This window comes from Motacilla alba, chromosome 4 (genome assembly GCF_015832195.1).
Source record: "Motacilla alba alba isolate MOTALB_02 chromosome 4, Motacilla_alba_V1.0_pri, whole genome shotgun sequence".
In the NCBI taxonomy this organism is placed as follows: domain Eukaryota; kingdom Metazoa; phylum Chordata; class Aves; order Passeriformes; family Motacillidae; genus Motacilla; species Motacilla alba.
In genome coordinates this window covers 39,068,522-39,082,544 of record NC_052019.1, presented here as the reverse complement: position 1 = coordinate 39,082,544, position 14,023 = coordinate 39,068,522, and the positions used below count along the sequence as shown (strand labels likewise).

General features: G+C 41.0%; 1 protein-coding gene across 1 annotated transcript; it reads left to right on the top strand.

The window, feature by feature from the left end:
- Nucleotides 1-4,097: 4,097 nt before the first annotated feature.
- Nucleotides 4,098-12,669, top strand: NPY5R (neuropeptide Y receptor Y5). Its single transcript, XM_038136598.1, has 2 exons — nt 4,098-4,506; nt 9,415-12,669. The coding sequence occupies exon 2, from the start codon at nt 9,424-9,426 to the stop codon at nt 10,753-10,755; it is 1,332 nt and encodes a 443-aa protein (XP_037992526.1). The 5' UTR covers nt 4,098-4,506; nt 9,415-9,423; the 3' UTR covers nt 10,756-12,669.
- The last annotated feature ends 1,354 nt before the right edge of the window (nt 12,670-14,023 follow it).

Genomic DNA, 14,023 nt, shown 5'->3' with positions numbered 1-14,023 from the left:
TAAACAGATGCTGACTCTTTTCAAACATTCCATTATAACTGTATGGAATACATTTTGTGCATCAGATATGCTCCGCAGGAAAATCAGGCATTAGCAGATCCTGGTTGTTCTGTGCATCTCCAGCCTCAACACCAAGCTGATGGTCTCTTTCTGGAGCTCCAAGCTCACAAAGATGTCAAATAATTCCTCATAACTCTTATTTTATTGATGATGATTGTCAGGACATGAGAACACTGGAGTAGTAAGATAACCATTGTGTTAATGATTATCCTCTTCCAGGGAATAGATTTTTCAGTACATCAAAGGCACCCTGGATTGGAAGACTTCGTTTGTGTGCATGTGTTTGTTTGTGTGAAGGCATGACATTGCAAAAAGAGAGTTAGTACAATAAACAGAATACAAGTATTTCAATTAAGGAAATATAACAGCCTTTGAAGCAAAACATTGAGAAGGGAATGAGATGTTTTTTTAAAAACATATAGGAAAAACAGACTAAGATGTAAATCCATTAAAATTCTTTCTCACTGTAAAACTCAGAAAAGGTTTCATAAAATGAGGCTGTTGCTTTTATTGCAATGTATCTTCGTGTGTTCAGGCAATGCAATCCCTCCTTAAAATTTAAAATCCATTAAGTGAAAGAATACCAGGAGGGTGATTTCTATCTTCTGTTCTGTATAAAGCAAACTGAAGTCACCACTATGGAAATTAATGGAAACACTCTCCAAAGGGTTTTTTTAACTTTATTTTTTATTGGTTTTGTATTCTAATAATGAGCATCCGTGCCATTGAAATACTTGCATTTCACACTGCTCTGTTCAAAGATAAGGGAACTCATGGTCCTTGGGGCAAAAGTCTGTCATCAGTAGACTAAATAGGCCTTTTGCTGTTCAGTGTAATTTGAATTGCAGCAAATTCTCTCTTTGGCTAAGAACATGTTTATTCTGACATAACTGCATCTGACACCAAACATAACAATACTTCATTTGACTGCTAATGTCATAAACCAAAAAAAGCTGCATGAATGATTATGTGGTTCATCTCTGCTGACAGTCTTGCTGCTACAGTTCCATTTTCAACAATACAGCCAAGCTGACTAGTGTACATCTATCCTTATCACATGAAATATTGCTTAAAGGCTGCTTGAGCTATAACCTAAATTATGTCCACCTGGCTAAAGTACTAAGTCATGTTTTCTGCTATGGGCACCCCACTGTGTCCATTCAGGATTCAAACTCCTATACACTCATACAAAAGCTCTCATCTGGCTTCAGATGAAGCAGAAATAGGCCCCACACACGAACATCCAGACAGATCAATGTGCATAACATCAGCCAAAAAATGTGATGACATGTTAGGAAACAAAACTTACTATTCCAGGCTCACCCTTGGAAGTATTTTATTAGCTAACCATCAGGTGTCCTGCCTTTCATCGCACAGACATCTCAACCATTGCCACCTTCTCAGAAGTCCAAGGCTTGCTGTTTTATGCAAGCTAAGAATGTGTGGAAGGGAGGGACCATGCAGAAGCCAGACATTAGTGGTATTTTTAATAGTATTTTATTAGAATTTTTCTGGGCGTGAAGTGGTTGGGTGAAGAATTTTAACCAACACAAATGCTTTATATGGATCTCACAAAATCTCTCAAATTCTGTAGCAGCTATGTCTTACCACTTACACTGGTTTGCCCATGGATAGGTTCTCCATTGGTAGCAGACTTTACAATAACATTAGACTTTTTCTCATGGAAAACTTTGATTTTGATGATTGAGTGCATACTGTGGAATTGGATATTAGGTGCTTCAGACCTTTGGTTTTGTGGCATTTATCAGTTCTCATGGATTTCCATTAGGGGTTTGAGTCTTCATATCTTCCACAGTTTGCCTTTAGGGCAAAATTTTCTAAGATATTGGAATGATTCTCCCAAAAAAAGGATACGTTTGGGACTGTGGTAAGAAACATGACAAAACTAATTTGAATTCATATAGACACAGAGTTTTCTCCTGTATTTTCTGTTGTATGCTTCTGACTCAGGAATCCCAGCCTTCTCTCTCTGATGCACCATTTTTTCCCCAGCTCCCCAGAGGAGGTACCTTTCATCATCACCATCTCTTACTTCCTCAAGGACTCCTTTGTGGTTTCAACAATCATATGGTAGCTGGTTTCTAGGGAACCTGTACTATGATCTGCTGTCACTCCTGACATTTGATATCTCTAATGGACATACCTTTTCTATCTCTAGATTATTGATTTCATTATTCAGTAATATTACTGGCAAGACAGAGGTACATAAACAGAGGAAAGGAAAAAATTATAATAGTCTGAATAGTAATATTCTCTGATGTGTGCAAGTATCAGGTATGAAATGTACAGATACAGTTGTGGAAAATGTGGTGTTGTTTACAGGTCTGTGGGGAATAAAATAAATAATCTCACACCTGCCATACATTACTGGCTGATGAACCCTTTTAAAATAAGACAATCAACAACAACAACAAAAAAGTAGACTATTTTATTCTTAGAGAGAATTGCTTTGAGGAAGGAATACTTGTCTCACTGACTATTCCTGCTAAGAAGCACATATTTTCTGGAGGCTCCCTGGGAAACTGCACCAGGTGACCTTAGAAATGGCTTAACATGATGGTAGGATGTTTGTACCTTTATGAAGGTACAATGGCATCCCACATAAATCACACTTGTGCAATATAAGAAACTTTAATTTCCCACTGGGCTCTGCCAGCAAATTTAGACTACTTGTAAAACACACTATCAGTCTGCTGTAGCCAGCAGTTTCCATAGAGAGATGTAGTGTCTTTAAAACTTCACTTTTTCCAGGAGAGACCTTCCACTTCAAGCAGTGGAGCCAGCAATGTGGGAAGCTCTCCTGCAACAAGAGAAGTAGGGAAAGTGTTAATTGTGCCCATCGTGTGTTAGAGCCATGGTGGGTTTCTATCTATAGGTCAAAAATTTTCGTGAAAGGCTTCAAAACCATCAGTGTTAGGTGGGAAGATGGTCAAAAATGCTAAGAACAGCTACTCAGGCCTAAAAAGGATTAATTCTGTTCTCCGTTGTGACTAACAGGAGAGTTGTGTTAATACGATGAGATGGATTGGCACGTCACTTCCACCTGGCAGCTCCCTGTGCTCCACTTGCACATGCAGTGATTCACCAGCAGTGGGTGGTGAATTATGCAGAGGCAGGCAAAAGAAGATGGGATGAAATCTTCAAAAGAAGATAGGATGAAATCTTCTTTACCATCCTGAGCTCATCTGCTGAAGATGAAGATTATTTGTTCCTGGATGGCTCAATGAGTATTTTCACAATACACAAGTTAAATAAGGAGCCTACCTGGACTTTTCAAAGGTTGTTTTACAATATGATTGATCCACTTGTTTTGTCTTTGTGTGGTACAGTCTTTCACAGGCTAATTATAGGGACAGCTTTTCTGCAGCGCTGTGTTAATATCAACTGTCAAAGTAGCACCTTAGCAAATGGGAAAGTCATTACATTTTTGTGTCAGATTCTGCCACTTGTGCTCCCAGGGACCCACATGTCACTGAGTTCTGCCGTAGCTCTGTAATAGGACTATGATCAATGACTCTTCTTGTGCTAGAAGATAACAGCTGGTGAGAGTAGCAGAGTTTGTCTTTTCATGCTTTGTACTATGACATATCCAACAGTTTTTAGGCTTTAAATATTGCTCACACAAGAAAATGCCCTGTGTTCTCACTGATTGTTCAGATAAAATTAAAACCACCCTTCAGATATTTTGCTCGGTAAGAACCAAACTCAGCTCAGCAAGGGAAATTGTTTGGGGGAAAACTATTACCTTCCACCTATTCTAAAATAAAAATTAAAGGGTATTTGAGCAGCAGGGATAAAAACCTCCGGAGCTCTGCTCCAGCCGAAGCGAGGGGAGCTCTGATCAGCGTTCTGTGATTGCCTGTCTGTGCTCGCGCCTCGCTATGTCCCGAGACTCGCAGCGCGTTTCACCTTCTCAAAACGCCGTGCCCGGAGTGCCGGGTGAGGCACCAAGAGCATCCCCTAAGCACCGGGGAGCGCGAGGTGTATTTACCGTCTCGCTGTATTTCCATGGAAACTCTGATTGTCACACCTGCAGCACCGGGCTCCAGGGCTGCCTGGAGCGGCCTCCGGAGATGCGCCCGCGCTGCGGCCCCAGCTCAGCCGAGCGGGCGGCGGGTGCGGCACCGACGGCGGCACCCCCAGCCCCGGGGCCCGGCCCTCGGCCGCGGGCGAGCCCCGGCGCCGCCGCAGCACCCTCGTAAGATGCGGCGCTAGCCCTGGGGGCTGCGCGCCTCCCTCCGCTTCCTCGGAGCCGCGCTCCGCCCGCCCGTGCGGGAGCCGTGAGCGCGGACCGGAGCCGCCGCCTCGCCTCGCCGCGCCGCCCCCGCGGCGGGACACGCGCGCAGGTAACGCGGGGCGGGCGCGGAGCCGCCAGGGGGGCTCGGCTCGGCTCGGCTCGATTCGACTCGGCTACGCTCCGCTCAGGTCGGTTCTGCTCAGCTCGGCGCAGCTCAGCTCCCCTCCCCTCGCGGGGCGGCCGCGCAAGTTTGCGCGGGGCCCCGCCCTGCCACCAAGTGCGCCGGGATGAGGGAGCGCATCAGCCCTGCCAGGGGTGGGGGTGTCGCGGCGGCCGCGGGGCGCCCGGGGCTCGGGCTGAGAACGGGCGCGCGGTTTCGGACGCGGAGCGATGCACAGCGGCTCCCAAGGGAGGCGTGGAAGGGCAAAAATACCAGTCGTTCTCGTTTTGGGGTGATTTGGTGCTTTTGCGAGCCAGGAGTTGCTGTGCTCCCTGGAAAATAAAATGTAGCCAGGCGTTTCAAGTTTTCTGTTCTGGCCAGTGAATGGCCCGTTATGTTCCATAGCATTTCCTTGGAGCTGGACGTACAATCTTATTAGTTGGCTTTGGTATAATTTGGGAAGTTGTATTCTTGTTTTCCAGGATAATGTTGCAGTTCTCTTGGTGATTCAGAGAAATAGGCATACCATTAATGTGTACCAAAATTGGGGTCTTTTGACTTATGAAGTAATTTCAATCTGTTGAATTCTGCCAGGTTCTCAGACTAGTTTTTGCTGTTGCACATTATGAACAAGAAGATGAGAATCAGCAGCTTTTTATCCTTAGCTTGTGTAGTGAATGCAACGCTTCAGTAGTTTCAGATTTTGTCTCGGATGTTATCTCAGTCTGTATCGATGTGAGGGTATTATTTCTTAGGTTGTAACAGCACAGCTCAGTGTTTTCCTAAAGCTTTGGTGGTCGTGCAGTAACAACCACTCATATTAACCATTTACTTCTGTGTAGATGCTTAAAAACCTTCTCTGACTTTTTCTGTGCAGTCTTGATATTAGTCTTGATATTTCTCCAGTATTATGAGAGCAGAAGGGTTGTACTTCTTACAAATTTACACAATGTACTTCCTTTATGAGGGCAGAAAGGTTGTATTTCTTACAAATTTATACAATGTGCTTCCTCCCTGTATGTTTTTACCATGGGGTTTGGCGGGGGGGGGGGGGGGGGGGGGGGGGGGGAGTTTGCAATTTTTTTTAGCTTTTTTTTCCTTTTTTTAACATAGAGAAAGGTCACCCAAGACTGTAAATTGTACACAGCTATAAAGGTTAATTGCCCTGTTGCAAGGATAAAACTGACTGGGCTGTACAAGGACCAACCAGTCAGAGATAACTTAATAGGTATTAATATTGTGGTATATAAGCTCTTATCCATTAATAAACCTTAATATAAGTATCTCATCTAATTGAAGGAACATTTCCGGAAAAAACAATTGCCTTCAGAGGATGATGGTTGCCTGCCTAACTTCTGTGTTCTTGAAAATTTCCCTTTAAATATATAGAGAAATAGAAATATCCAGCCTATTCACTGTCCTAAATTATGATTTACGGAATTTGTAATTTAAGTGACAGCTTTAAGTGATAAAATGATGTTAAGCAGAAGATGTTAAACATGTTAAATTAGCACAGGTTTATCTGGTGCCTCTAACTCAGCTAAATGCTAACTAATGCAATCATTTGACTCTTGCAGTAAATGTTCGAATCTACCTTGGATCCTGCCACAAAACTGCAGTCTCTACTGCCTTGAGCAGCCTAGCCTCAAGCATGCCACTGAAACTACAGGAGACCTAGGCAAGCCCACACAGAGCTCATGGGTATGAGCTCCCACAGGTGTAGCTGAGCACGGTCAGGAATGTGTGATGTGCAGACCAGCATTACAGAATGGGGATCTCATTTGCTTGACTGATAGATGCAGGAGGTGAAAGTGATCCAACTTTTGGAGCTGACAGCTAGAAAACCTCCAGCAGATACCTTCAGATTAACTAAATCTGAGCTTTGAAAAGAGGTGCAAGCCACCCTGGCACTATCATGCATTTAGTTTAGAAATGCACTGCAAATAGGAGGTGAAGGTTTTGAAAAGAGGCTGTATTACTTAATTCTGTTTTCCACAATGGGATTTTCAGGAACTTCCATTTTTTTTGAAAGTTATGGCCATGTGCTGCACTAGGATTGACCAACCAACGTAAGGGAGGGTGAGCAAATCTCTGAGAACAGAAGCAGCTGTTAAAACAAAGCAGGAAGATAAACGCCGATAAGTGCACACAGCCCTGTGAAATCAGTGGCATGCTAAGATGAGTTTGGGGACTAGAGATCAATGATATGGGAGGAAAACTTGTGTTTGCATCTTTACTGCTGCTGGCACTCAGAATGACAGCAACTGGTTTCTTTTTGAGCAGGAGAAAAAGCTCAGAGAGCAAGAGATCTACTTGGCATATTTTGAAATTAGGGGGGGAGAGTCTGCTTTCTTTTTACAAACCCAAAATTAAAATAAAATTCTCTTTGGGCATTTTGCGAGGGGAAATTGTGTCAGCACAGCAGCTGTCTGTTGAAACCAGTAGATTATACTGTTATTCCTTCCCTCTCTGTCTTGCTGTCACTCTGAAACTGTGACTACAGGAAGATGGTGTATAAGGGGTTTCTATGCTCCACAGACTTTTTTTGTGCCCTGGGTGTCCAGCCAGAGTCTGAAGAGATCATGTTGTGACTTCTTCCAGTGCTCCTTCCTCATGGAAATGTAGAATGTGGTAGGGAAGAGTTTTGTCTCTCACCCGAGTCAGAAGGCAGCCATAGCACAGAAGGAACAGAGCTGGCAAGCCCATACTGGACTTCAGAGGCACTCCTGCTAAAATTCCTCAGTACTGATGCATCTCAACAAAACATGTCTGCTTCAGAAAACCAGCATATTTGCTTTTTGTTTTTAAAGACACAATATGTATTAAAATGACAATGAACCCTTCTGCTAAATCCACACTGCAAGAGCTTTATGTAGAGGTGTAGAAATCCACAGAACCTGGCCACAATCTTTCATTTAAACCTTCAAGAAGAATTTAGTAAACATTAATTTATTAAACATGTTATGACATAATACTACATTAAGTTTTATTCCGTGGTCTTATTCTTAGCATTATATTACCTTATCCAGGGCAAAGGTTATGCAGAAAAAGTTATGTAGTGTTACATTTAGGAAATAGAAAGAAATTGCAGCATATTTGGGAAGTCACTGTGGTGCACAGTTCATACCATTTTCAGTTGGTTATTAGCAACTCAGAAATTAGCTTAGAAAAATTAAGTAAAAAAACTATTTACTTCATGAGCTGAGAGTTGTATAAAGAGAAGCCCCCCAAAATGAAAACTTCTGATTGTATCAATGCAGAAATAGAGACATTAGATCACTTACAGAATCTCTAGTCTGCTCCTTTAAAGTTGGTCTAGAGGAAAATGTAGCCTCAGATAGCACTACTTGTCTGTTATATGGTTTTCCTCCATTTCATTAAAGACTAGAAGAAACTGAACAGAAATAATATGAATTAATGCCTCTCTGCTCATATGCACACAATTATAATATTTAGGTTATCTGATTTCATGTATTCAGTTCTTAATGCTGTTTTACCTGTTAAAAAGCACTCTAACATTGAGAAAATTGGGAAGGCTGATTTCTTTTCACCTCTTTCCAACATATTACCTGCAAGATCTTTTCATACATATCTATATCTATACACACACACACACGTATATATATAATGCATGTGCATATTTCTACTCTTACTTGGAGGACCTTCACATCACAATACAGTTAGTGAACATTCTCAGGTTGTTTTATGGTTTGAGCTTCCCTTTGGCTCAAACCATAACAATAGGAACACACATGATATGAAGGAAGGAGCACATCTGCATGTGTGGAGGGAACCATATAATATTATTGCACTTTGAAAACAGCATGGTACAGCTCACTGAGGATTGCTACAGTCTTAAAGAGCCCTGCTTTTTTAGGTGACAGAGATAGCCTTCTGCTCTATTTATGTATGCTTTGGGTTTTTAGATCTTTTTTTGTTTTCTCTTATGTAAGATTTCTAAACATTAAGCAGTTTTTTACAGGACATTGGCACTCTGGGGAATTTGGACTTTGAAACTCTAGTAGATGCAAGTGTTTAAGATAAATGGAGGTTTGAAGTGAATTCTCATGTCTTTCTGTTTGTTCTAAAATGAAGACTAATATATGAAGATTCAGTAGGCAGAATAACTTTGTGCTGAGCTAGGTTTAACACTAGATGATTCTGTGTTGAATAAGTAGCAGTTCACTGCTTAATTTTCGAATGGCTGTGTGGAGTTTGCTTCCAGTTAACACTGTCCTCTCTATATACCAAGCAATTACTTTAGGTGTTTTTTAGTTTTCCTTTTTGCTTGAGCACAGTTAGACTATATTCAGCACTTAGTAGAAGATGTTTTCTACACACATCACATCAGGAATTCCATCTTGGATTACTGACAGTGGATTTCCTGATCTGTTTTGAAAGCTCTCACCTATTTTGTGTTAGTTGTCTACTAGCAAGGTAAGAAATACTACTGCAGTTGTTAGGATATGCATTTTCAGGTGCCTTCTTTATAATTTGCAATGATATAATGATTAGCCATCTGCCCAGATGGTGACTGTAATTTCCTTACTCATATCAATGGGCTGTTATTCACATGAGTAATCTCACCGACTCGAGGTGTATTGCTTTTGTAGCTAACTGTTCCCTCATGGAAAGCCTGACAATATGTTCTGCAGCAAAACACAGTTAAAAGGCAGCATCATAATGCAGACCTGTAAATTGCCATTTTCCCACGTGAGCATCTAGGTAGGAGGCCTAGGAGTGCTGAACACGAAATGATAAAACCTACTTAGCTAATTCATGTTGACCTGAAGTTATTTGCCTCACAGTAGACTAACATCAATAGTAATTTATTTGCATTGAGGTAAAAGGTAAATTTATGTATTTTTATGTTCTGATTATCAGCAATATCATAATTTCTTCAGATGCTAATTAATGCCTTTCTCGTTCTAAGCAGGACTGTAAAATGGATTTAGAATTCAAAGACCGTAACAACAGCACACTTACCAAGAACACCTCTGCTACAACAAAGAATTTTTCTGCCTGGGAAGACTATAAGAGTAGTGTTGATGACATGCAGTACTTTCTCATTGGGCTGTACACACTTATAAGTCTGGCTGGCTTTGTGGGAAATCTGCTTATACTAATGGCCCTACTAAAGTGCAAGCAGAAGACAGTAATAAACATTCTCATTGGAAACTTGGCCTTTTCTGACATCTTGGTTGTGCTGTTTTGTTCACCTTTCACACTGACATCCGTCCTGCTTGACCAATGGATGTTTGGCACTGTCATGTGCCATGTAATGCCCTTCCTCCAGTGTGCCTCAGTCCTAGTTTCAACTTTGATGTTAATATCTATTGCTGCAGTCAGGTACCGTATGATAAAGTATCCCCTCTCCAGCAATCTCACAGCAAAACAAGGCTATTTCTTAATAATGATCATTTGGGCCTTTGGCTTCACAATTTGTTCCCCTCTGCCAGTTTTCCATAAAACCGTGGACCTCAGCAAAACTCTGAATTTAGAGGGACTGGAGAACAGGCTGCTGTGCATCGAGTCATGGCCTTCTGATTCCTACAGGATCGCCTTCACAATAGCCTTGCTGTTCATGCAGTACATCCTGCCGCTGGCGTGCCTGACCGCCAGTCACACCAGCGTCTGCAGGAGCATAGGTGCTAGGCTGTCAAACAAGGAAAACAAGTTTGAAGAAAAGGAGATGATAAACCTAACTCTTCACCCCTCTAAGAGCGCTGGCACGCAGGTTCAACCCTCCAGATACTCCAGGTGGAGCTGTGCCTTTGGCAGAAGGCACCACAGAAGATACAGTAGAAAGACTTCAAGTGTGATGCCAGCTATTTCAAGGCATCATCAGGATACTCATTCCAGAGATCTCCCAGAAAACTCTGACACAGAAAAAAGCCAGCTCTTTTCCTCCAGTAAATTCATCCCTGGGATCCCTATCTGTTTTGAAATGAAACCAGAAGAAAATACAGAGATCCAGAACATGATTACAGTATCCCAGTCCATCATCAGAATTAAGACAAGATCGAGGAGGGTTTTTTGCAGACTGACAGTGCTAATACTAGTTTTTGGCTTCAGCTGGATGCCTCTTCACCTTTTCCACATTGTCACAGATTTTAATGCCACTCTCATTTCCAACAGGCACTTTAAATTAGTATATTGCATATGCCATTTGTTGGGTATGATGTCCTGCTGCTTGAATCCCATTCTCTATGGGTTTCTTAACAACAGCATAAAAGCTGATTTAATGTCCCTTATTCCGTGCTGCCAAATACCATGATTTTATGTGCCCCAAGATAAAGTAAAACAAACAAGTATGGCTTTCAAGCCTAGTGGTGTGTATAGCTGTAAAAGCTAAATTAGTTTAGTTTAGTTTAGTTAGTGTGAGTTGGTTGTGATCAGTAACATTTTTTTGTGGATGGATAGTTCTATGGCTTCACGTATTTCTTGCATTGGGCAGAAATATATGCATAAGCTATAATATTCTTTTATCTGTTACATGTAGCGAATCATGCCCAGCGTACAAAACCAGAATACAATTTTCATTACCCAAATTGTTGGCAACCTGTACTTTGGAATTATACAGAATATATAATGAGTAATAAATGTGAGACAGACTACTTAGACATATCAGTATTAACTGTCATAAAACCATAATAAAATGCATATAATTTACTAAATAATTATTGTTGAAATTATTTCAGTGCCAACTTTGACTGTTTTCTAATATAATTAAATCTCTCTGGATGTTATTAGGAAAATATTTTTCCTTAGCTCTTTGACTCATGGTTTGCAATATCTTTGCAAGATGTTTTGCTGCTTATTCCTAGGTTGCCTTATTCCCTGGAATGGGTTTTGAGGGTCATTGTTCTTGCCTTGATAGGTTGTATTTGGTAAATACAGTGAGATGGAAACAATCTCTGATTTCCTCAGACAATTTTCACTCTGGCTTGTCATTTTATGTCATTTTCATCCAGCCTGAATTTATCTATAGTTATGTCTTTATTCTCACAGTGATGACACCCCTGAACATACAACACATTTCTGATCACAGTAAGCCTTCATTATCTAAGCAAATGATAGTGGAAAGAAAAAGAAAATGGAAAGACATCAGGAATTTTTCTCTTCCTTTGCCAAAATGCAAAAGCTTTCTGCACTTCATTATAACTTACCCACTTGCTTTGGAAAGGTATGACAGCTTTCAAATAAACATGTGTGTGTGTGCCTTGACAGATGGGGCAGGACGGGCAGAGTGGATTACTTTTAAATTCAACAAAGGCAAATGCAGGGTCCTGCCCCTGGGGAGGAATAACCTGTCCCTGCAGCAGGACAGGCTAGGGGTGACCTGCTGAAACCAGCTCTGCAGAGAAGGGCCTGGGGGCCCAAGCTGTCCATGAGCCAGCAGTGTCCTTGTGGCCAAGAGGCCAACGGTGGCCTGGGGAGAATTAGGAAGAACATTCCAGCTGGTCAAGGGAGGTGATCCTGCCCCTCTGGTGGCAGGATCTGGTGAGGCCACATCTGGAGTGCTGTGTCCAATTCTGGGTTCCTCAGGACAAAAGAGACATGGAGCTTGTGGAATGGATCCAGTGGAGCACAACAAAAATGATGACCAGACTGGAGCATCTCTCTTACAAGGACAAGCTGAGAAAGCTGGGCCTTTCACACTCAAAAAGAGACAACTGAGATAGGAACTCATCAATGTCTGTCAGTGTCTAAAAGGAAGGTGCCACAGGGATGTTTCCAGGCTCTGCTTGGGGGTGCAGAACAATAGGACAAGAGGCCAGGCAGTAACTGATGAACAGAAAGTTCTACCTGAACCTGAGGAAGAACTTCTTTACTGTGTGGGTGACCACACCCTGGAACAGGCTGTCCAGAGAGGCAGTGGAGTTTCTCTCACTGGAGATATTCAAGAACTGTCTGGATGCAATCCTGTGCCTTGTGTGCTGGAATGACCCTGCTTGAGCAGAGAGGTTGGATCAGATGTGACACACTGAGGTCCCTTCCAACCTGATAACCTGATCCATTCTGTCATTCTATGTGTGTAAACACGTGTGCAAACACACAAATACCCCCCCTCCCCCCACCCACACACACGTTTTCTGCATCTCTCCTCTCTCCTTTTCTCCTTTTTAACCAGACCAGTACTTAGGCTTCCAAATTTAAATCACAGGTATCTTCCCTAAGTCATATTATATTTCACAGCACAAATGCAGAGTGTATATTTATATATACTTACCTGCCACAGATTAATTTAATAATCCATCTCTGCCCTCAGGATTCAGTAAATATACAAAGCCTTTGATTTGAGTTTTAAGCTGTAACACCTCTCCCCAGTTATAGCTGGTGATTATTTCCTTTTCTCCACTAAGATTTTTTTATCCAATAGGCTTTTGTATATAGCTTCCACAGACTGAGAACCAAAGGGTTTTTTTATAAATGGATGTTGGAAACAGTCATTGTACATTTTTTTCCCTCAAGATGTGTCCTTTCCAGACAGTCTTTAAAGTGAAAGAAGAAACACTTTAAAGAGTTTTGAAGAATCATCAGCTTATTTTTTATCACAGGGTTATAATTCTGAGACCTTTCCTTCCCAAGCCATTATCTGCTTGGGAGTTTATTACATGCCAGTGGGTAATATCTTCTCTCCTTAAAGAATTTTTCTAACCTCTAGTTCCCAGTAACCCATTGTTCTTTGTTTTCAGTAGTGATACACTTTAATAGTTTCTTCCTGGGCATTGACTATTGCATTTTGCAGATTATTATCTTCTAAAACCCTAAAATATGCCACTTAATAGACTACAAATGGTACAGAATAGATACTGCTGGAACAATAGGTATTATTATAGCTTTTTAAATGTTTTAAATACTTTAAAAATATTTATGACTAATCTTAGTATATAAACTTAGGAAAAAGTTAACTAAATCTACAGTCAGAACACAATTATGTAGTCTTAAAGAAGTTACTGTAGCTTTTGCCCTCTTTCTGTCCAGAAATTTTTGCATCATTGTAATATATAATCTTATTTATACCATGTGATATAGACAAATAGTATAAAAGGAAAAGAAAGCAGTCACATTGTTTCAGCTTGAATATTCCTTCTGACTTAATTTTTTTTCAGTTTACTGTTGTCTTCCTTCCTACTGTCTGTTTATTTTCTATTCCTTCCATTCTTTCAGAATTGCAACTATATTTAACTCCTACATTGCCAATTGTTACTTATATAAAAATTAAATGTTTATTTAGTAATTATTCTTTCCAGAGCAAATTCTACTCACTCTGTAAGGCAAACAGAATCATGCTAGGACTGTAACAAGGCCTAGTTTCTGAGTTGCACAAAGATTAGTCTGTACACTGGAGATTTTACATTTATATCCATTTGCCTGGATGAAGTCAATAACTGTTCTCCCTACTCTTTACTGATCAAAGCACAACAAATTGTAATTTGGCAATAGAGAATTAAATCAAGACAGCTATTGAACTTCTTTAGTCCTGTGCCATATAAATCTGTCATCTTTTTTTAAAGCAATAGTGGGAGAATGTGTGTTTT